We start from the raw sequence: 23,261 nt of genomic DNA on the forward strand, positions 1-23,261 counted from the left end.
GGTTCAACTTTTTTTCCCCTTCCTGATGAATAAAGTATATGGTTTTCTTTCAGATGAATACATAATATCAGTGTTTAAGGTTAGGCTTCCTTTGTCAATGGATAATGCATTAAAACTGTTTTAAATATCGGAACTGGTGTTGTTTCCATAAATACCTTGTACATGTAAGAAATTATAGTTGGACACTTTATTCCACAAAGAATTCTTGCTTGTCATTTTTTGAATTTGTTTTTAGCAATAAACTTTTGAGTCAGAATAAGTTAATAGATTTGCCACTTCATCTAATGCTCTTCCTTAAATTTCTGTATACATTCAGATCAGAGAATCATGACCAAAAAGCTGACAGAAGATCATGCAGAAACTTCCATTGCATCATCCGCTCAAGACAGGCTACAAAGCCAGAAGGATTCTGATGCCGAGAAAACCATGGCTGATGACTGTTCAAGTGCAAACCAGGCTGATAAAGCTGTCCCTGAAGAATGCAGCTCGGATAGTGCTGATATGCCAAAGGGAAGGCCTATGTCTCCAGGAACTTTGGCCTTGATGTGTGATGAACAAGATACAATGTTCATGGCCACTGCTTCTCCTAACAGGATCATGGGCCAAGGATGCAGCACATCTTCACAATTGCCTTACGGACAGGGCATGACCGAGATTTACGCAGAGCAGGAAAGAATTGTTTTGACAAAGTTCAGAGATTGTCTCAATAGGCTTATCACTTTCGGAGAGATAAAGGGCAAGTTTCCCTTTCCCTTTTCCAAAAATTTGATTCATTACTGACTAATTATATTGCGCATATCAAAAAAGAAACTAAAATTATGGAACTATCTCTAACTTTCTAATAACAGAGTAATACATCACGGAGAGGCAGAATGATGAAGTGAGTGTAGAGTGGCAGAGAGTGGAGAACTTAAATTCATATGTTATCTATTTCATGGTGTATTATCTTTTCCATGCATAAACCATTGGGAATTGACAATGCTGCTCTATTTTGATCACAGAAACACAATGCTCGTCATTAGCAAGAACAGAGACAGGTAGTCAAAGAGGACCCCCTAGCAATGGCACTGAAATGGCCAGCACTGAGACGGGGAACCAACAAGGATCCGTTACCAATGGAGCTGCAAAAAATGTCAGTCCACCCACAGTCAAGACATCTCAGATGACTGCCGTGGTGGTCACCACTGGTGATAATGACATTCCTAGAGGTCCATACCATCCTGAAAACGGGGATGCTAAATCAAAAACCGAAAAAACAGATGTAAAGATTTTAAATGCTGACAATCAGTCCAAGGTATGATACCACTATTCCGACCAACCATTCACTCCCCACCTTCGGCTTTGATTCAATATCAAAGTGATTGTGGGCATCATTCTTGACACTGACCGGTGCTCGAATTAAATTCTCTCATGTTTGAATTATTTATCCGTTTTCTTTTTCAGTGGCTTGAGCTCATACCATGCCCTTTCATTAGTCCATTCTTAATTTTAGCAAAAAGAAAAAAAACATGGGGGGAGGGGATTTTATAATTCTTGATGAAGTTTTAGCTTAGAATTCTATTCAACATAAATGCCGAGTACCGCTTTAATCAGCCACGGTCTTGTAGAATTGATGCTATTTTCCCCAACCAACGATGTTCGTAATGTTTATATGTATATTATTTCATCATTGAAATGAAAATTTTTCACGCTCTTCTATTATGGCTGCACGTGCAATGTCTTCTTGTTGATGCATATTTTTTTACGAAATTGGTGCAAAGATATGCACAATGTCTATAAGATGTAGAGGATCTACTTATTAAAACCTCGACTTTGATGATACAGATGAAGTTGCTGCTGCACTCTGCAAATACACAAAAGGTGAGCATGTGATTCATAAAAGTGATAAATTTAAGGATCATTTTATAACTTTTAAAAATTTAATAATAAAAATAATTGTTTAAATATAATTCAATGACTTTATTCAAACAAGAAAGGGGTTAAGGTTGTAACCAGTGGGATGCACTTAATGGCTCTTTCTTCCAAATACTTTGATGGTTTGTAGAAGCTTCCGTACATTTCTGACCATTCTTGAAGTCTTTTGTACACATGATTTGCTCCAACTATATCTGCCCAAAACACTATGCCACCACTGCCATAAAGTTAACATAATAGCTGTTAAGATAATACTCTCATTCGCGGATAATAGGTAATATGGAAGGATCAGGTTTTGGTTTGCTTCCCTTCTCATAACTATAATATCCCTTCCTATTGATTTTCCCTGGAAATTACCAATACTTCAGAACATGCCTCAATTACTTGGGAGTATCCCTTGAAAACACGTCCAACTATAGTTTTCTTTACCATTTCGTCCATTCTTCATCAAAAGTTCAACCAACGGAGATATGGATACTCGATCGGAGAACGTCTTCGAGAATTCTTTCTAAAGTGCCAACAACACTCCGTAGCCCGATACGTCTTGAAGCCTGCAAAGCACAACTAGGAGTAACATAATTCCTCTCAGTTAAAAGAGATCACCTAAGCTGGAAACATATGTACCTTGCTATCCAAGCAAAGGAAAGAAACTTACTGGAAAGGACCAATAGGAAAGCCGAAATTGGCGATCACCCGGTCGATTCTGAATAAGTCGATGCCTAAATTGACCAACAAATTTGGACCTTGCGAATATGGGAAGAATGTTCGGTTGACTGCAAAGCCGGTGCAATTACCGACGATGACAGGGACTTTCTTTATCACTTTCCCGATTGTCATAAGGTCAATAATGACTTGTGGGGAAGTTTTTTTGTGTACGTACGGTCTCCAAAAGAGGCACCAAATCGGCAGGGCTGTATATGGAAGAGTCAAGTCAATTGGACCAACTAAAGCATCGAGAGTGCTTTTTCTGCCTTATCCTTTGTCAATTTCCCTCTCGTAACTAAAGCTCAAACATTTGCTGCCACCAAAGAAGAAAAATGATTGTCCCTCTCTGAAGTAAAGGAGGTGATAAAAATTGTAAGACAGCAAGCCAAAAGGACTGCCCCAAATTTGCCTTGGCACCAGGCCTGCCTAGAACCAATTGAGATCTTCCATTGTATTTCTTACCCTGAAGTTTCACTTTTTCAGGTGCCAAATGTTACTGATCTTGGTCTAAAACCTAGGCAAGTAAAGAAAGTTGCCGTTATTGGTGGAGGCCAAATGGGATCGGAAATAGCGACGGCTCGTTTATATGCACCCTGATCACTATTTTATGCTTAAAATTTTGGATTATTGTCTGATTAGCTCCTTGTATTTTTGTATTCATGCATTTTGATCCCTATATTATTTGTTTATCGTATATTAGCCCTTAACTTAGGGTGTTCATATTTTTGTTGTAAATATTGCTATGCATGTGTTTCATATTAAATATTAATGTGTATGTCTACGTGCATGTATATTTATATGTGTATGTCTACGTGCTATGCATCTTCATATTTTTGTTGTAAATATTGTTATGCATGTGTTTTCCATATTAAAAATTGTTTTAAACGACATATTTAGGTATTCGATCTACCTAACTCAAAGGTCGATGACGACTCCAAATTCAATCAAATCTCAAATTCATCAAAAACCCCGAAATTCATAATTATTTTTAATTCGAATTTTTATTTTGAAAACGTTATGACACGTACAATAAGTAAAAGGATGATGAAAGACCTTCAATAGCATTAAGCACAAGAGCAACGGACACATCAGACGCCACAGATGCATCGCCTGTATAAGCACCATCATGAACATTTCTGGAACTGCAAAGAGTCTTGCTAATCAATTAGTTCATACCTGTTTCGTGAACTTTCTCGAAAACATTGATATCAAATCCACCAGAAAACTTTCCTCTCTTGCCTTCAATAACAGAACCAAAAAAAAAAACAGATAAAAATCGCACTCCAAGCGTAAAATATTGATTCGATGGAAATGACAACTCACCGGTTAAAACAACAGCTTTGGCATCGTTTCTCCTCGAAGCCTCGTCAAATTTCTCCATCAATCCAGCAATCACTGCAACAGTTGAAAAAGAAAAGGACAATTCAAAGCACCACATGAAAAATGGAGAACTGCAGCGGTTTACCGGGAATAGCCAAGGCGTTGATGGGAGGATTGAAGATGGTGACAACTGCAACGGCGTCGTTGCCGACGTCCATGGTCACTGGTTTCTGCGACATCGCTCACTCCTTAGGTTATTTCTGTTGCCTTGGTTTTCAGTTCACTATCGGTTTTCCCAACGAAGATGTTAATGTTACTTCGAGTGCTATACTGCTATTGCCTTCGGGTTTATTTATATAGCCGTAGAGGGGACAAAGTTTGGAATGTTCTATTAATACGAGGAACAATATAATTGAAGATTGTTTGATACAATAATATATATATATATATATATATATATATATATATATATATGTTAAAAGTTTCAAAGTTTGACAACCAACTTTGGAAAATGTTTTTTTCAAAGTTTGGTAAATGTTTCTTTGAAAAATGTTTTTCAAAGTTTGGTAAAATTTTGGTAGATGTTTGTTGAAAATAGGAATGGGTAAATTCACTTTAGTCATTGCACTTTAGGGTATTTTCAAAGATTAGTCCCTAAGTTTCTACTATAAATACCCTTACCCATTTAGCTTCAAAATCATCCCAAAACATTTCTTTCTTCCTATACTAGAGAGCTTTCTTGTGAGTAGTGAGTGTTTTGTAAACACCTGTAAATTTTCTCTCTTAGTAAAAGATCTGCAGCAGCCCGGAGACGTAAGCACAATTGGCTGAACTCCGTTATCAATTTTCGGGTATTATTTTTCCGCTTTTATTTCGCATTCTCACTAATCTGGTTATAGGGAAATTACTTGTACTCGGTTTATTTTCCTAACAACTGGTAATCAGAGCTTTTGGTTGTGAATTTTGTCAATTTTTCTGTGAGGTTACTATTCATTACTATTCACGTGAATAGTGAATTTCGTGAATAGTGAAATTTTGGTCGGCGATACGAGTTTGTCGACGGTGGTGTTCTAATACACGGTGGTTCGCAAGAATTGTCAGAAACGATCCAAAAGAAGCCAGATTCGAGTGGAAGCGATGGCTGCAGACGAAGGGAAGGTGAAAATTGAAAAGTTCGATGGTGCGGACTTTGGCTTTTGGAAGATGCAGATTGAAGATTTTCTGTACCAGAAAAATCTTTATCAACCTCTCTCAGGAAAGCAACCAGAGGGCATGAAGAATGAAGACTGGGCTCTTCTCGACCGACAAGCCCTCGGAGTCATCCGACTGATGTTGTCCCGAAATGTTGCTTTCAACATAGCAAAGGAAAAGACCATGGCGGGTCTTATGGCGGCTCTCTCCAGTATGTATGAGAAACCATCGGCCTCAAACAAAGTTCATTTGATGAGGCGATTATTCAATTTGCGGATGACGGAAGGGCATCGGTGGCACAACACCTAAATGAACTCAACACAATCACAACCCAGTTGAGTTCAGTGGAAATTGAGTTCGATGATGAAGTTCGAGCTTTAATTCTCTTATCATCTCTACCAGACAGTTGGAATGCTACTGTTACAGCAGTCAGCAGTTCGTCGGGAAACAGCAAATTAAAATTCGACGATGTTCGGGATCTGGTACTGAGTGAAGAAATTCGACGGAGAGAATCGGGTGAAGCATCAACCTCCTCAGCCTTGCACACGGAGTCTAGAGGAAGAACTTCAGAAAGATATTCAAATCGTGGCAGATCAAAATCCAGACGGGAAAAATCTAGAACGGGAAAGAAAGATTTTACCTGTTATAATTGTGGCAAGAAAGGTCACTTTAAAAGAGATTGCCGAGCACTGAAGAAAGATACCGGTGCACAGGAATCTGCCAACGTGACAGAGGAGACAGGTGATGCCATGATTCTAAGCGTCAACAGTCCGATTGAATCATGGATCTTGGATTCAGGGGCATCTTTCCACTCCACCCCATGCCAAGAAATCATGGAGAACTATGTCAGTGGTGATTTTGGGAAGGTTCATCTTGCTGATGATGAAACCTTAAAGATCGTCGGAAAAGGAGACATCCGACTAAAGTTGCCAAACCAGACCACCTGGAAGCTGACAGGAGTGAGACATATTCCTGGCCTCAAAAGAAATCTGATTTCTGTTGGACAGCTTGATGAAGAAGGATATAGCACAACTTTTTCAAGCTGTGAATGGAAGATTACCAAAGGAGCACTCGTCATTGCTCGTGGTAAGAAGACTGGTACTCTCTATGTAACCTCAAATTTAGAGAATATCATTGCAGTAGCAGATGCTGATGGAAAATCAAACCTATGGCACCAAAGGCTTGGCCATATGAGCGAGAAAGGGATGAAGACACTTTTGTCAAAAGGGAAGCTGCCGGATCTAAAAATGTAGATGTCGGACTATGCGAGGATTGCATCTTTGGCAAACAAAAGAAAGTCAGTTTTGCAAAGATTGGCAAGACACCCAAGGCAGAAAGGTTAGAATTGGTTCATACTGATGTATGGGGACCATCCCCAGTTCCATCTCTTGCAGGCTCACTATATTATGTCACCTTCATCGATGATTCAACAAGGAAGGTGTGGGTTTATTTCTGAAGAAGAATCAGAAGTCTTCGATATCTTCAGAAAATGGAAGGCCATGGTGGAAAATGAGACTGGTTTGAAAGTCAAGCGGTTGAGGTCTGACAATGGAGGAGAGTACAGAGACAGTAGATTCAGAGATTTCTGTGCAAACAATGGGATCAAGATGGAGACAACAGTTCCCAAGACACCGCAACATAATGGTGTAGCAGAGCGCATGAACAGAACTCTGAATGAACGTGCCAGAAGTATGAGGATACATGCCGGCTTGCCCAAATTTCTATGGGCTGAAGCAATCAACACTGCAGCTTTCTTGATCAACCGTGGGCCCTCAGTTCCTTTGGATGGCAGAATACCAGAGGAAGTTTGGAGCAAGAAAGAAATAAACCTTTCACACTTAAGAGTGTTTGGTTGTATTTCTTATGTACACATAGACTCTGCTGAAAGAAGTAAGCTTGATGCTAAGTCCAACAAATGTGCCTTTGTTGGTTATGGCGGTGATGAGTTCGGTTACCGGTTTTGGGACTATGAAAATCGGAAGATCATCAGAAGCAGAGACGTCATTTTCAATGAAAATGTGATGTACAAAGATAGATCAACCGCAGAATCAAGTAATACCGAAGCTGAAACAAAGGAATTTGCTGAGTTCGAGGAGATTTCTGGAAATGATGTTCAGATCAATCCTGAAGCAGTTCAAGAAGAACCAGGCACACCAGAACTAAGACGCTCCTCCAGAATTCCTAAACCAACCCAACGGTATTCTCCTTCTTTACACTACTTGTTGCTGACTGACAATGGTGAACCAGAGTGCTATGATGAAGCAATACAAGTGGAGGATTCAGTCAAGTGGGAGTCTTCCATGAAAGATGAGATGGACTCGCTTATGTCAAATCAGACATGGGAATTAGCTGAATTACCACCAGGCAAGAAAGCACTCCACAACAAGTGGATTTACAGGATCAAAGAAGAGCACGATGGGAGCAAACGCTACAAAGCAAGATTGGTTGTCAAAGGCTTTCAGCAAAAAAAAGGTATTGACTACAATGAAATTTTCTCTCCAGTCGTAAAATTGTCTACAATCAGACTGGTGTTGAAAATTGTAGCTGCAGAGAATTTACATCTTGAGCAGTTAGATGTAAAGACAGCTTTCCTTCATGGTGATTTGGAGGAAGAAATCTATATGAGGCAGCCAGAAGGCTTCATAGAGGCAGACAAGAAAAACCTGGTATGCAGGTTGAAGAAGAGCTTGTATGGTTTAAAACAAGCTCCTAGACAGTGGTACAAGAAGTTCGATAGCTTCATGAGTAGCAGTGGTTTTATCAGATGCCAAGCAGATCATTGTTGCTACATCAAGAGGTTCGATAACAGCTTCATTATTTTATTATTGTACGTTGATGACATGCTCGTTGCAGGCTCAGACATGCAAGAGATTATACACTTGAAGCAAAAATTGTCGAAGCAGTTTGCTATGAAGGATCTGGGCGCTGCAAAGCAGATTCTTGGGATGAGGATCAAGAGAGACACAAAGTCGGGGACTTTGATGTTATCACAGGCTGAGTACATCAACAAAGTACTCTCCAGGTTCAACATGCAAGATGCTAAACCAGTAAGTACACCTTTAGGTGTTCATTTCAGACTCTCCAAAGACCAATCACCAAAGACGGAGGAAGAACGTGCACACATGGTGAAGGTGCCGTATGCCTCAGCAATTGGAAGTCTGATGTATGCCATGGTTTGTACCAGACCAGATATTGCTCATGCAGTGGGAGCTGTTAGCAGGTACATGAATAATCCGGGCAAGGTACACTGGGAAGCAGTCAAATGGATCCTCAGATATCTTCGGGGTACCACAAACAAAGCACTTTGTTTCAAAGGTGGAGATATGATACTGACAGGCTATGTAGATGCTGACTTCGCCGGAAATGTCGACATCAGAAGGAGCACTACAGGGTATGTCTATACTCTAGGAGGAACTGCAGTGAGTTGGGTTTCTCAACTACAGAAGATAGTTGCTCTCTCCACAACTGAAGCAGAATATGTCGCTGTTACGGAAGCCAGCAAGGAGATGGTTTGGCTCCAAAGTTTCTTGGAAGAGTTAGGCAAGAAACAAGAAAACAATATCTTGTATTGCAACAGTCAAAGTGCTATCCATCTAGCAAAGAATCCGTCTTTTCATTCCAGGACAAAGCACATACAATTGAGATATCATTTTATCCGGTCTCTTCTGGAAGATGGGATTTTGAAACTTGAAAAGATTAGTGGAGCTCAAAATCTGGCAGACATGTTGACAAAGACGGTGACTACGGACAAACTGAAGTTGTGTTCAACTTCAGTTGGCATGCTAGAATAACAAGACCAGACATGCTGCTGCATTGATCGAGGTGTGAAGACATATTAAAATCAGTCTTCAAGTGGGAGATTGTTAAAAGTTTCAAAGTTTGACAACCAACTTTGGAAAATGTTTTTTTCAAAGTTTGGTAAATGTTTCTTTGAAAAATGTTTTTCAAAGTTTGGTAAAATTTTGGTAGATGTTTGTTGAAAATAGGAATGGGTAAATTCACTTTAGTCATTGCACTTTAGGGTATTTTCAAAGATTAGTCCCTAAGTTTCTACTATAAATACCCTTACCCATTTAGCTTCAAAATCATCCCAAAACATTTCTTTCTTCCTATACTAGAGAGCTTTCTTGTGAGTAGTGAGTGTTTTGTAAACACCTGTAAATTTTCTCTCTTAGTAAAAGATCTGCAGCAGCCCGGAGACGTAAACACAATTGGCTGAACTCCGTTATCAATTTTCGGGTATTATTTTTCCGCTTTTATTTCGCATTCTCACTAATCTGGTTATAGGGAAATTACTTGTACTCGGTTTATTTTCCTAACAATATATATATATATACTTGGTGTGGGCGATTTGATCGATTGAATCTCCAAAACAGCAGTAGCATAGGTTTCATCTTGTTTGAAAGTCGCAAGTTCGCGTGTTGCCAAAAGAATATTGAATTTGTATTTAGGCCACCCTATATGTTTCGGCCATCCACTAACTTCTTACAAAATGTCAAATTCACAATCAAACTCTATACGTTAACAAAATTTTCATTTTAGTTATACTTTGTATGTGTTTCTATTAATAACTACTTTTTTAATGGATATAGATTTTTTTGATTGATATAAGATAATATTTGAAATGTATTTTTTTTAATTATTCCATTCGCAAACATGGTCTCCTTTACTTTCACCACTATGCAACAACAGCAAAGCCACTTCATTTCCATCACTCTCTGTAAGAACCCTTCAGCTTTCAACTTCAATTGCTTCTCTCATTTCCTTTACCCCTCCCCTCCCAAACTCCAAATTTCTCAAATTTTTTTAGATAGAAGAACACACGCCAGAACAGTTAGGCACCACTTTAATGCAAAGTTATCCATAAAAAGCCATGAAGCCTCAAGAAAGTTTACAAATTTCAATACTGGGAAAGAAACTGGTTCTGGGTTTAGTTCTTCAAGGTCTATAAATGGTGGAGGTGAAAGAAACAACTTGGAGAACATTTTCAGTTCTGTCTTGGAAGGGAAGGCTGAGAACAAGAGGGTTTTAAAGGATAAGGTTGCAAGAAAAATGGGTTCTCAGAGTTCTTCACTGAAGTCTAAGAAAGATAAGGTTAATTCTCCTTCAGTGAACTTGAGGGGTCAATTGGATATGTGTTCAAAGAGAGGGGATGTGATTGGTGCAATTCAGCTGTATGATAAAGCTTTGAAAGAAGGAATTACAATGGGGCAGTATCATTATGCTGTGCTTTTGTATCTTTGCTCTTCTGCGGCTGTGGGCTTTATTCAACCTGCTAAAAGTGGTACTGGTAATCGACCTTTGAATATGTTACAAATTTCAAATGATATTGGGAATTCTAGTTCGTCTGAATTGGTTGTTAGTGGTAGAAGAAGTTTTAATCATATAGACAGTTGTTTCTCTCAGAAGAACTTGAATCGATTTTCGAATGGGTCTGCAAAGCCTTATTCTCAACTTTCAGAAGGTCCTAGTTGTCAAGAAGATGATGAAATTTTGGTAAGTGAAGATGTCAAGAAGTATGCACTTGTTAAGGGATTCAAGATCTACGAAAAGATGTGTTCTGATAATGTCCCGATGAATGAGGCGACGTTGACGGCTGTGGCAAGAATGGAATTGTCAATGGGAAATGGTGAAATGGCATTTAATATGGTGAAGCAAATGAAGCCGCGGGGTATAAATCCTAGATTGCGGTCTTATGGTCCTGCTCTGTCTGTTTGTTGCAGTACCGGAGATGTCGACAAAGCTTTCAAAGTTGAGAAACACATGTTGGGGCATGGCGTTCAGCCAGAAGAGCCTGAACTGGAGGCACTCTTAAGAGTTAGCGTAGGATCCGGAAAAGGTGACAAAGTGTACTATTTACTGCACAAACTAAGAACAAGGTGAGAAAAGTGTCACCTTCTACCGTGGACGTAATCGTTAAATGGTTTGAGAGCAAGGCAGCCTCGAGAGTAGGGAAGCAAAAAATAGATCAGATATTAATGAAGGAGGCAATTGAAAATGGAGGCGGAGGCTGGCATGGGCAGGGCTGGTTGGGTAAAGGACGGTAGAATATTTCACATACGGTTGTTGGAGTCGACGCCTTATGTCAATGTTGTGGGGAAAAGTTGGCTTTAATAGATCTCGATCCTGTAGAAATGGAGAAGTTTGCTGAATCAGTTGCATCTGTAGCTGTAAAAAGAGAGAAGAACTTCAGTTTTCAAAAGTTTAGAGTATGAAAAGTGTATTGATGTATTTTTCAATCACTACAATCATGTACATAAGTTTTGATAAAGTGTTAAATTAACTCTTTGGCAGAAATGGCTCGACTACTGTGGACCATTTGAAGCTGTGGTTGATGCAGGTAATGTAGGTCTTTTCAGCCAGAAAAGATTCATGCCATCAAAGGTTAGTTTGGCTAAAATGAAGAGGATTAACTATAGCATCACCACATTGCTTTCTTTTGCTTTTTCATGATTGCTTCTCTTATGATAATTCTTAGGTCAATGCTGTTGTTAACGCAATACGACAGAAACTTCCATCAAGGAGATGGCTACTCATTGTTTTGCATAACAAACGGATCACTGGACAGAAAATGGAAGAACCAGTAAATAAAGCAATAATCGAGAAGTGGAAAAATGCTGATGCTCTATATGCAACTCCAACTGGATCCAATGATGATTGGTAGGAAATTACGAGCACAAGTTACAGCTTACCTGCACTATTGCTTATTTGCATAATTGCTTCAACTTTTGACATTACAGTTTTAGTTTCATCTGATTGACTTTTCCAATGCACATGCATTTAAAGCCAAGGGTAATAACCAGTGCTTCAGGTACTGGTTGTATGCAGCTATAAAGTTCAAGTGCTTAATTGTTACTAATGACGAGATGAGAGACCATACATTTCAACTTTTGGGAAATGACTTCTTTCCGAAATGGAAAGAAAGGCATCAAGTAATTAAAGCTCCCAGAATTCAAGGACTTCCAACTAGTTGATAAACCTTGTAATGAATATGCTCAGTTTCTCAGTATGATACTCTAAAGCGGTTTTCCTAATTATAAATCCATATTTTTCTGCATCTAAGGTGCATTTCAGTTTCTCAAACGCTGGTCCAGTATTTCACATGCCTCCTCCATGTTCTGTCGTAATTCAGGTAAGTTCCTAAGAACTTTTGTATAAATGTAAGTGCATAAACTGACAGAATATAGCTACAAGGTGTGCTGAATTGATCTTCCTAACAGTAGACACGCGAACAAGAATCAGAAAAAGGCCACTGGCATATTCCCATTGCATCTGAACTTGATTATGATTCTGAAAGAACATGGTTATGCATTAGACGAGCTAACTCACATGCCGTGAAGGAAGATTCCGCTACCCTAACTGAAGGCAAGACCAAAATTAGTTCATCAATAGTTCTTCACAAATTGCTAATATTGTGTTCTGTTATTTCTATTTGAATAAAGTTTTTTTCCTGAGATATACATAGTATTCGCATAGTAGAAGCATGCATGCAATTTGCATCTCTTTCGGATGTGTCGAGAAAGGTTAGTTAGTTCAATCACCTGTTTGACTTAAATTGATGATGTGCTTAGGAAGGTTGAAGCCGATTTGCCTTTACTGTGACCTATTGATATGTTTACACAGGGTTTTCTTGTGTGACAGATCCACAGCCTCTTAATGATAAGGAACATGCAAAGACAACCACTCAAACCAAAGTCAATTCAAATTCTCCTCCTTTAAACGATGGCAATTATCATAAACCGAAAAAGCTTGCTGAGGAAATATACAAAAACATCACTTATATTTCATTTGCTTCCATCTGCTCAGATCAGTACACGGTTCTATCAGGAATAGAGGCCGTGGAGATTCTTGGCAACTGTGTAATCGATTTTCAAATATGAGACAAGTGGCATTCATGTTAAGTTGTGGAAATTGTAATGAACTATCAGTTGGAATCCCCTTGTAATTGTATAGTTTCAAAGCTCCTGAGCTGAGTTTATATCGCTGCATTTTGTGCTTAGCAAGGTTTTTGTCCATTGAAGGACATTTCTTTCTAGAGAGAAAGGAATAAGGTTGCAATTTCTTCATATGAAGGTGTAACTTTGTTTACATACAAAAACCCATTTCAGTTTTTCTAATTTGAGGAAACCATTCACTTCATTTTTTCCAAGAGTAGGTTCTGCTGATGATATCTGTTGCGAACAATTTGCTCACAAGCTTGCTCTAACCAGATTTAAGTGAAACCTGAGTATGCCAAGACATCACCATCATATTCACCTCTTTTGATTATGCTTATAACTAGCTAGTTTCCTCTGTGCAGTAAGTTCTTATTCTTTATGTTAATTTGCTCTTTTTTTCTCCGAATAGTATAGCAACAATAGCAACTGTTGAGAAATAGAATGAAGACCAGAGGTACAATCAACTCTCTTCATCTGCAAAACATTACAGTTACTATAGTGAAGACAGCCAGGAAGCAGTTCCCAAATACATCAAATGTTAAATGAGTCACATAATCGCTTCCCTGTCCAAATTTGGAAGGAAGCACAGCACAAAGCTCTAGAAATTAGTTACATGAGGTAAGCTTCTTTTTTTTCTTTTCTAACCATATATAATTATATATCCTTGTCTCGCAGTTTTTGCATATCTTTCGCTCTTTCTATTCTCTCTCGTTTCCCTTCTTCTATCAATCACAAGAACTAGGATTTCTTAGCACACAGCTTTCAAGCTTCTCTAGATACTGAGATATCTTTGGGGTTGGCTTGGAAGTTTTTTTGTCATTATCTCCCTTGAAGTAGATTTCTAGATCAGTTGAATTTCTCCTTCTGGAAGCAATACCCCAACCCATGAAATCCGAGAGAGTCGGAGTGTCTGCAGCACTCTTCGCGATTGCGTCTTCATCAGAGGGGCTAGAGGACCCCTCAGATCTTGCCGGTGATGATATTTGAGTAAGGCTATCAGCATGAAGGACATCCTCGATTCTCGACATGACATTGAACGCCAAGCTCTCTAGAATCCTTGAATAGCTCTCCAGGATAGCGTGGCCTACATCCTGTGAAATTGAATACCAAGTTAGTTTATCAACCTTGAATACATTTCGGAATAGATAAAAGTGAAACCGAAATTCTTTGCTTGCTTTACCCTGTTATATTGGATCTTAGATATATCAAGTGCAGATTGTGGAAGTCCAGGGAAACGCTGCTTTAACATGATTAATATAGTCTCGGCCCTCTCTTCAAAGAGTTCCCTCTTTTCCAAGCTGACACCCGAACCCCAAGAAGATCTTCCATCTTTATGATGCAACTTCCTCATCCAAATGATAATGGAGGCCTCAATCCTATTCTTAAGGTCTAAAACTTTGTGCTCTGTTGACATATCCATGGTTGCAAGGAATTGCGATGGATCAAAGTACTCCACTGTAATGCCTTTATAGATTGAATCGCCGAGGCTTGATTTTCCGTTCTACATAGACATGATGGAGAAGAACTATAAAGATAACTGAAAAAATTATAAAAACTTTTGTAATCAGTTGATGAGGATTTTTTATTTCTTTACCCTGGGGAGGGAATCGATGTAGCTTTCGGGAACCTCCATTTCAGATAGGACTTCAGCGTTGATGGCCATAGCTGCTTTTAGCACCTGATTCACCGATTCCTTTTGAGACTGCAGCCACCTTCGTGATGCTTCCGATAACCCGTTTTCAGGTACCTTAACAGTCGGATGCCACCATTTGTCATCCCTATGCCCGTTTTCATTCTCTTGATCTTCATTTTTGGACACGTACCAAAATTCTTGTTCTTCTCCAAAGCTGTCAAGAGTCTCCTGTTTTCATTATAAATTTGATCAATCTTTGATTTACTATGAAATGATCTTTTGCAGGTTAAAAACTAGAAGGAGAAAGTTACTCACAATAAGCATGGTGTCGAGTTTGCATAGGCCAGGTATATTCACGAGGAGATCGCTCCTTTGTCTAGTGACCATAATCTATCAAGTTTGAAATAAAGTATTAGGTGTTAAAATGGTTAAATGGTAGTAATAGTTTAGTTTCAGCAATTTTGATATTCTTTCGGAGAGAGATATGTTACCTCCATGTTTGTTCCGTTCTTCGTTTTCTGTTGTGAAGGAACGAATTCGACAATGTGGTCGGTTACCGATAGAAGCCAATCCATTTCTTTTCTCCACCTTGCTTTTGTTTCCGGAGCCATAGGTCCTAATTTTACTTGTTCTCCAAAAACAGATGCTGCATTATCATTGACCAAGAAACTCAAAACTTGAACAAGATTTTTCATCATGGAAACGTAAAGGAAAAGCTAGAAGATCGATGAGATCGAACCTAAAGTTTCTGGATTTCGGGGTTTCTTTCCTATTTTAATTTCTGAATGAAAACTTGTGCGTATGATTATTCGATTTTAGATAGGAGTATTGTACCTGCTAGGTTTGTTATTGCATTTGACAAAGCCAAAGCTGAAGAAACACCTTTTCCTCCCCCCGACATATCTTCACCCAAAAGCAACTTAGCAAACTTTTCCTTCATCATATCCATGTCTATATCAAACCCGAATATATATATATATATATATATATATATTAGAAGAATATCATTATCAAGAAAATGAATTCCAGTGTGTTTGGTAGGAAAGAAAATTAGGAAAACATGAATTGCATCATAAAAAAATGCTGAACTGTGCACCTGATGGTGGCCTCTCCTGAGGAGTTCCTGGCCAACAATCTCCTATATGTTGGTGGTGATGAACTGTTTTTTCTCTCAGGTTATAATCGATATCATCCGTGTGATCATTAGCACACGTGATCGAATTTTGCGGCTGCTGGTGCCTCCCTGGACTGTCGAGCATTCTCATAATGCGGAAAGATCCCGAGTTGTGAGTGCTGTACCGACGAGTCAATGCGCGAACCATTGTTCAATCGTCAAGTAAGCTTCTTTTCTCTCTGTGTTTCTTCTTCTTTGTTTTATTTTTTTGGCAGGGAAAAATTGAAGAAGAAACAAATCCGAAAAGGACTATAAATAAGGAACGAAACTATCCTTGTTCGGTTTGTTAGTGCAGGGGAAACTACTCCATGGAAATGAGAGGCTGGCAATTGAAACCAACAGGATGTATTAGTTGTCTGCTGTACTGAAGAGATAAAGCTTTCGAGTGGTTAACGTTGTTTTTCTGTTATTTTACAGTAAAAAAAAACACTAAAAATGGCCGTTTGTTAAGACAGGACAAATCTTTGCCCAAAATATCCTGGAAGAACAGACAAAGTTTTAACTGCTCTAACTAAATTCTCTCCTTTTTCCAGCTATGGCTGCAACTCCTCCACTGTCCTCTCTTTCAGCAGCCCCATTTTAGTTGGAGTTTTGTTCGGTTGACTGCTGTGGCTCGTTAACTGGAAATAGGGATGGCAATTAGGCGGGTCAGGTGCATTTTTAGCCACCTGACCTCGACTCGATCCGACTCTGATTTCACCATAATTTAATACCGATACATTATTATTTTCTCCTTAAAATCAAAATCTGATTTCAGAAACATTCTTGGTTGATGGAAGAGATCAAATATCCTTAATTTGTCATCAATGTTGGTCCTCAATATTTCTTTCCACCAAGCAATGCTTAGTTTTGACCAAATCTGCCAAGAATTAATGTCCAAACCTTAAAGATTGTGAATTAATTACACATATCAGATCAGTTCCAGAAGTTAAGAGACATTAGTACGAGGAGCCATTGCCCATACTGACCGTCTTTTTCTAAAAATTAAAGCCTAAATTATGGTTTTGGTCCTTCTGTTATATTTAAAGGGTAAATTACGTTTTTAGTACCTAAACTATCAACTCTTGTCAGTTTTAGCACCTAAACGTTCAATTTTTCCAAAATCATACTTAAAGTTTAGTTTTTGTTTCATTTTAATACTCTGGTTAAAAACTTAACATTAAATTTTGAAAATTTGAAAGTTTAGGTATTGAAATGGATAAAAATTTATTGCTTAGGTACTAAACGCAAAATTTACCCATATTTTAAATTTGAAATTTAATCATTTTACTTTAATTTGATATATACTATTTTTTTTCTAGGATAAATTATGAGTTTAGTACCTAATCTATCAATTTTGGTCCGTTTTAGTACCTAAATTTTCAATTTTTTTCAAAATCATACCTAAAATTTAGTTTTTATTTCATTTTAGTACCACGTTCAAAAGTTAACTTTAACTTTTGAAAATTTTTAATAGTTTAGGTACTAAAACGGATAAAAAATGATAGTTTAGGTACTAAACTTGTTAAGTTTTTCAACGAAAGGGTACTAAAATGTAATAAAAATAGAATTTTAGATATGATATTGAAAAAAATTAAAGTTTAGGTATTAAAATGGACCAAAACTGATAGTTTAGGTACTAGATAGATAGTTTACCCTTTTTTCTATTATAAATATTATTTATCAGTCTAAATGGTTAACATAATTAATTATTATGAAGGAAAAGAAAACTATAGCAAGCATAAAGTTAAATATATATATATATATATATTAAAATTACTATACAGATCCTTATACTATAATGAAGATTATATTTTGATTTTTATACTTTTAAAATGAGCAAAAAAACTTCAAGCTTTATTCATCAGTTTAATTTGAGTGCTTTTAGGCTACATCAAGTTATGTGAACATGTCATGTTATTTTGTCAATTAATTTCATATCATTTAATTAAGTCTATTTTATTTTCTTATTTTAAAATTAGAGGATCAAAATATAATCCATACTATATAGTACAAAGACTAGTGGAGTGCTTTTTCCAAAGAAATTACCTTACTGTAGGCTGAGCAGGGAGATTCCAAGTTAATAAGAAAGCATTAACCTTTACACGTGCACCAGCCAACGGAAGAGGTGAGAAGCAAGGATTCAATTACATTTACGATATTCACAATTCATACATAGATATTGCAGGAGTCTTGTGACTGCATTTATTCTCTTCGTTTGATTAATTATTTGATGGTGAAAGGTGATTTTGATAGGGATCTCCAACTATTTCTCCTTCCCTTAGCTGCAAGGCAATACCCATGATTTCCACTAAAAGGATCGACTTTAATGTTAAAGTGTACTTCAATGGTAAATAAGCCGAAGCAATTCTGATAGGTGGTGTAAATGAAAATGAAAAGAAACCAAAATAGACTACTCACATACACTAAGGAAATTTTTTGATTTATTCGTGTTTTGTTTAATCTTTGAGCCAAGAAGAATTTGAATAATGATGAGGATTTATATATAAAGAGAAATAAAGAAAAAATAAAAAAGATTTCAAAGAAATTTAAAACAAAAGTTTAAAAGATAATTCAATATGGTAAAATCAACCTTAGGCTATCGCTTTACTCAATTTCTATGGATCATCAAATTAGATTTTTCCTTTGGATTTACGTGGGTTACTTTGTCTACAAGGACAATCCTCGTGACTCTTCTTTGTATACTGAATACCAAAGGTAATCTTTGACCCTGCTTTGGAAATTGATTTGATCAACATCAATTGTCGTAAATCAATAACCGTTTAAGTTCGTGAAGACCGACTCGGATTGTTGTTTCAATAACTACTAATTTCAATCTTAATTCTCTCTTAGCAAGGCAATCTTGTCAAGTGTGTTCCCAAGAAGTCGAATGTGTTTTCAATATGTCGATCATTCATCTCACACATTTGATCGTAACATCTTGACCAAAGTCAATATTTGATTTTGAAAATTATTTTGATTTTGAAAAATAAACACAGATATTGAGAGAGATATTCCGAAGTTATTCAAATGTTTTTTAATTCTTACGTTAGAATTAAGTCATCGCTTTAGCACTTGACTTAAAAGAAAATTAAAGAAAACGAAATTTTTTTTTTTATTAAACTAAAGAGAGAAAAGATTATTCTATTAGGCTTACTTCAATGGGTATTTGTAGCCTTCTAAAAATCATAAAAATAGGTTGAAAAATTAAAATTAAAATTCTAAAAATAAAAAAGATAAATCTTAAAAACTTAAATTTTAAATTATTTGAAATGCTCCAATTATCCATCCATCTTTTAGAAACCGCTTATTAGATCTTTTAAAAGTTGTTGATTGAGTGTCATGTCACCTGCCACATCAACGTTGATTAGATGTCATGTCAGGTGTATCATGTCTCAAATCATGCCTATTAATTCGACCATAAATTTAAAAAAAAAATAAAAAATTAATCAATTTTATTATTCTTAACATAATTTATGAAATTTAATATCCTTAAGTAATTAATCATAAAATAATATATAATTTAAACACTAATCAATAAGTTAACTCTCAAAGATTATATTTTTATTGTCAATTTAACCTTTATTAATAGAGGATAAGAAAGAACCAAACAGATTTTGTGTAAATTCAGTTCACCCACCGTTTTCCTTCTTCTTTAGCATTGGATCCCAGTCTCCTACTGTTCTCTGCTTAAAATCTTGGGTCTTCTTTGTTTTATTTTATTTTTACATGCATTCGCATGTAAAAGATTACCCTTTTGCTAAGTTAATTACTTCATCTATTTCTCTCATGGAATTATGATGTCTGGATGACAGATTTCAACAGCTAAAGGTTGAAAGTTGAAAACTTCAACAGGAAAGAGTAATATTTTCCCCATTTTTTTTAATGGCGTTGCTATTGTTTATTACGGCGGCGGACAAAAAGTGTTTGACGTTTTTGCTTGTGTTGTTTTGAAACAGAGCCGAACAAGGTGTTGGCTTTGTCGGCTTTGGATGATCATGTCAAAACTGGGTAGAAACCCCAAGAGAATGTAAGCATAACCTGGTGAGAAATATGTTTGTATTGGTGGATTTGGTTTTTTCTTCCGAGTATTTTGCAAGCATCTTAGTTTTATAAATGTTGCTTTTGGTTTACAGAACATGCCTCAAGACAGTTTAAGGTCAATTGTTTATAGATCATTTGTTACATGTGATGATCCGAAGGGGGTTGTAGAGTGCAGAAGAATTAGAAGGTCCGAAGCCGGGTCCGAGACAACGATGGAGCGTAAGAACCGATCGAACGTGAAGGATCAACTCTTGGAGGTTTCAAGAAGAGCTCACGAGCTGAATCATGTCACTGACTCATTCTCCAAAGGGCTTTGGTGCGATGGGAATTCGAAAGATGCAGCGAAAGATTTGTTCAAAGGGGCTCTTGATTTGCAGAACTCTCTTCATGTGCTTGGAAGATTGCAAGAAGCTTCTCATTATATGGCTAAGTTGAGGAAGAAAGAAAAGGAGAAATGGGATGGGATGAGACTGAGAAATGAACAAGTGATTCGGAGAGAGGATTCGAGTCCGGTTGGAGAGCGGAGTTATTGCAAGGAAAGCCGAAATCTGCACCTTTCTGCTGATGGTTTTTCAAGAGATTGCATTGAGGAGCTTAGGGAAGTGATTAGAGACAGCTTAGCTAGGCAAAATCTATTGCCAAACATAAACGTCGAAGAAAAGAGATGTTTCGGTGGGAGATTTGACTCCGCTTCAGATATCCGGTCGACAAGCTCAAGCCGATCTTCAACTCTCCGAACCGACAACTTTACTTCCATGGATTCGTCTATCTCGTTGTCAGCTCAAGAGAAGAAGGGAAGAGGCCCCAGTTTGGTTGCAAAACTTATGGGATTAGAAGAATTGCCTTCAAAACCATTGCGGACGAATTCCCAGGAAGTGCTGGAGAGTAAGAAGATTTTCGTTCGACCGAAACATATCTTCGAAATTAGTAGGCCAAAAGTAAGGAAGTCTGAATACGTTTTCCGGGAGAAAGTCCGAGAGAGTAGGACAATGAAGGACATACTTGAGATCATGCATTTTAAAGGACTATTGAAAAGCAACTTCATCAAGGAGATCAACAATGATTCCCATCAGTGGAGTGACTTCGTTTCGGAACAGAAGTTGATCAACAATTTCCCTCCAATCGTACTCATAAAACCTCGACTTAACCCATGCTTGCAACCACAAGATAAATCTGTGCCATTGTTTAAGGAGAAGGAAAGCTTAAAGACAGAAACTATGCTCGAAAAAGAGCCTCCTTCAACCAGGAGACTTAGCTCGAATCAAGAGGCTCCAATCAAGAGACTTAGCTCGAGGGAAGGTTTTAAAGAAAACAAAGAGAAAGAGGCCTTAAAGAAGCATCCTACGAAGATGAAAACTTCGGGGTCTCGAACCATGCCATTGCTGAAAAAAGAGGCCACTCACAAGAAAATCAAAAGGATACCGAAACCTGTGATAAGCCGCACGAAACCAGTTAACAAGGAGGTTGCCAAAGCAAAGAACTCTTCGAGGTCTAAAGATGAAACCAAGGTTAACCCTCCAAAGTCCTGTAAACTTGAAAATGGATCAAATATTACAAAATATAAAATGCCTAATCAACGAATCTATACTGCAAACTCCAACTCTAGTCTCAGACCGAAAACTATAGCTCGTGCTACCAAAGACCGGCGAAGGATTCCAACTAGAGAGGAGAAACCAGTTAGCAAGGCTACAACAACAGCTAAATTAACTGTGAGTCCTGTCAAGCTTATTTTCTGCAGTCATAATTCTAACTTTCATTAAACAGCATGTTGACATAGAGATTGGAAATGCCTCTGCTACAGGCATTAAGCTATGAAAACTTAAAACAGGCATCGAAAATTAAATGCGGTCAATTTCCTTTGCAGACTGAGAAATTAGAATACGAAGGAGATGATATTCTTTGGGATGGGAAGAATATTGATGTTGTATCTGAAAACAGTACAGTTTCGGAAGAAAAGATGGTTGCTCTTACATTGGAAGAAGATAGCAACGAAACTGCAGATCGGCTTCCTACGAAGGAGGAAACAGAACACACTGATGTTCTAAGCAGAGGTAATAAAGAAGGATAGAAATTTTCCTAAAGCATTTGATGTATGCGACATTAGTCAGCTGCCTTGTTTAAGATTGAACTGTTTAGCTGCCTTTTAGCTAACCATGCTATGTAATATTTAGAAAACTGTGTGCAGAAAGTTGCTGCTTACCTAACAAATTCTTTCAATTTTCCTTCTTTTTTGTAGAACAACATGATAATAGTGATAGTTCTGTTTGTGATGTTAGCCTGGTGACTACTGATGATCAAAAGAACCAAAACTCTATCGGAGACATCGATGATGACCCCATCATACCAATTGGAACCGACGGTGAAAGTTTCATGAGAGGGACCAGACTGAAAGCTTTGCTGTTGAGCAATCCAGCTTTTCTCAACCATGTTGAGGAGCATTTTTATCTCCATGTGAATCTTCTTATACCTTCACAAGAACTCGGCGTCAACGACTTCACGGATGGCAATGCGCAACTCTCCTTGGATTGTGTGAACGAAATCATTCGACAAAGAAGCTTTCCCAAATCTCAAATGCTCCCCTCTCCACTTCTATCCATGGTCGGAAATGTCAAAAGTCATATCTCTCTAGATCATTTGTTGAAGGAAATTTGTGATGGCATCGAGTCTCTGAGAAGCTATAGTGAACTTGCCAGTGAAAACTATCCAACCGGCAGTCTTTACTCAATGCTGGAAAGAGATTTAAAGCTCAAAGAAGTTTCAAGTGGAATATGGGACTTGGGTTGGAGAAACGGATTCTCTGTGAACGAAACAATGCAAGTAGTGGTCGATATCGAGAAGCAGCTGTTAACCGGATTGATAGAGGAGATTTGTGCCTAACTTTCCACTTTACAGACCCTGGACCAGCAGATGCTAAACTTCAAGTGCTCTGTGATGCAGCATTGTAAATAAGCTTAGGTTGATATAAGGAGGCAGAGCCGGAAGTGTCGACCGTGCCTCAGATTCAAAATCTTCACTGGTAATGTTGACAATTGTAAATTTAGATGGCACCAAGGTGTGTCAAATGGATTGAAATATGTAAATGGTCCAAGTTCTTTTCCATATGTATATATATTTCATGAATACTTCCTTGGAACACATTATGATGTAGTCTACCACTTGAAGTTGAACACAACTACTTGCAGCAGCAGCATAGTCTTTTACACATTTCTGCTGAACCATGAATCACCTGTTTCTGGTATGGCTGGCCTAGTGTCCCGGCTGCGATTTCACCTACTCACAGACTAGTGTTAACTTTATAATGATATTAAGAATATGGGCATTTCCAGTGTGACGGTCGGTTATGAAATTTCACTATTATTTTCCC

General features: G+C 37.7%; 3 protein-coding genes, 1 long non-coding RNA gene and 2 pseudogenes across 8 annotated transcripts; 4 read left to right on the forward strand and 2 right to left on the reverse strand.

Annotated features, from left to right (window-relative positions):
- The first annotated feature begins 50 nt into the window (after positions 1-50).
- On the forward strand, positions 51-1,420 carry LOC120114849 (protein tesmin/TSO1-like CXC 5). The gene is made up of 3 exons (XM_039135631.1): positions 51-79; positions 317-736; positions 1,002-1,420. Exons 2-3 carry the CDS (start codon positions 328-330, stop codon positions 1,298-1,300), a joined length of 708 nt encoding a protein of 235 aa, XP_038991562.1. The 5' UTR covers positions 51-79; positions 317-327; the 3' UTR covers positions 1,301-1,420.
- A 378-nt stretch (positions 1,421-1,798) lies between these two features.
- Positions 1,799-4,178, reverse strand: LOC120114790 (annotated as a pseudogene).
- Positions 4,179-7,589: 3,411 nt separating this feature from the next.
- LOC120114853 lies at positions 7,590-16,267 on the forward strand. 3 transcript variants are annotated; one of them, XR_005515432.1, is made up of 4 exons: positions 7,590-7,602; positions 13,584-13,685; positions 13,827-15,047; positions 15,876-16,267. It is a non-coding gene; the product is annotated as an uncharacterized LOC120114853 (long non-coding RNA). The 3 variants fall into 3 exon arrangements; XR_005515433.1 differs by lacking the exon at positions 7,590-7,602 and having other exon boundaries at positions 13,573-13,685; positions 13,827-14,177; positions 14,268-15,047; XR_005515430.1 differs by lacking the exon at positions 7,590-7,602 and having other exon boundaries at positions 13,573-13,685.
- On the forward strand, positions 9,791-13,274 carry LOC120114851 (annotated as a pseudogene).
- LOC120114852 (rho guanine nucleotide exchange factor 8-like) lies at positions 13,778-16,048 on the reverse strand. The gene is made up of 7 exons (XM_039135635.1): positions 15,797-16,048; positions 15,535-15,651; positions 15,192-15,346; positions 15,016-15,090; positions 14,662-14,928; positions 14,248-14,568; positions 13,778-14,158 (listed from the first exon to the last, which is right to left on the reverse strand). Exons 1-7 carry the CDS (start codon positions 16,020-16,022, stop codon positions 13,793-13,795), a joined length of 1,527 nt encoding a protein of 508 aa, XP_038991566.1. The 5' UTR covers positions 16,023-16,048; the 3' UTR covers positions 13,778-13,792.
- Positions 16,268-19,508: 3,241 nt separating the features above from the next.
- Positions 19,509-22,996, forward strand: LOC120114850. 3 transcript variants are annotated; one of them, XM_039135634.1, is made up of 4 exons: positions 19,509-19,897; positions 19,990-21,606; positions 21,762-21,948; positions 22,134-22,996. In XM_039135634.1, the coding sequence occupies exons 2-4, from the start codon at positions 19,993-19,995 to the stop codon at positions 22,772-22,774; spliced, it is 2,442 nt and encodes an 813-aa protein (XP_038991565.1). In that variant the 5' UTR covers positions 19,509-19,897; positions 19,990-19,992; the 3' UTR covers positions 22,775-22,996. The 3 variants fall into 3 exon arrangements, with proteins under 3 accessions (XP_038991565.1, XP_038991563.1, XP_038991564.1); XM_039135632.1 differs by having other exon boundaries at positions 19,510-19,897; positions 21,762-21,942; positions 22,128-22,996; XM_039135633.1 differs by having other exon boundaries at positions 19,510-19,883; positions 21,762-21,942; positions 22,128-22,996.
- The last annotated feature ends 265 nt before the right edge of the window (positions 22,997-23,261 follow it).

The sequence above is a fragment of the Hibiscus syriacus genome, unplaced genomic scaffold, assembly GCF_006381635.1.
Source record: "Hibiscus syriacus cultivar Baekdansim isolate YM2019G1 unplaced genomic scaffold, ASM638163v2 tig00110247_pilon, whole genome shotgun sequence".
Lineage (NCBI taxonomy): Eukaryota > Viridiplantae > Streptophyta > Magnoliopsida > Malvales > Malvaceae > Hibiscus > Hibiscus syriacus.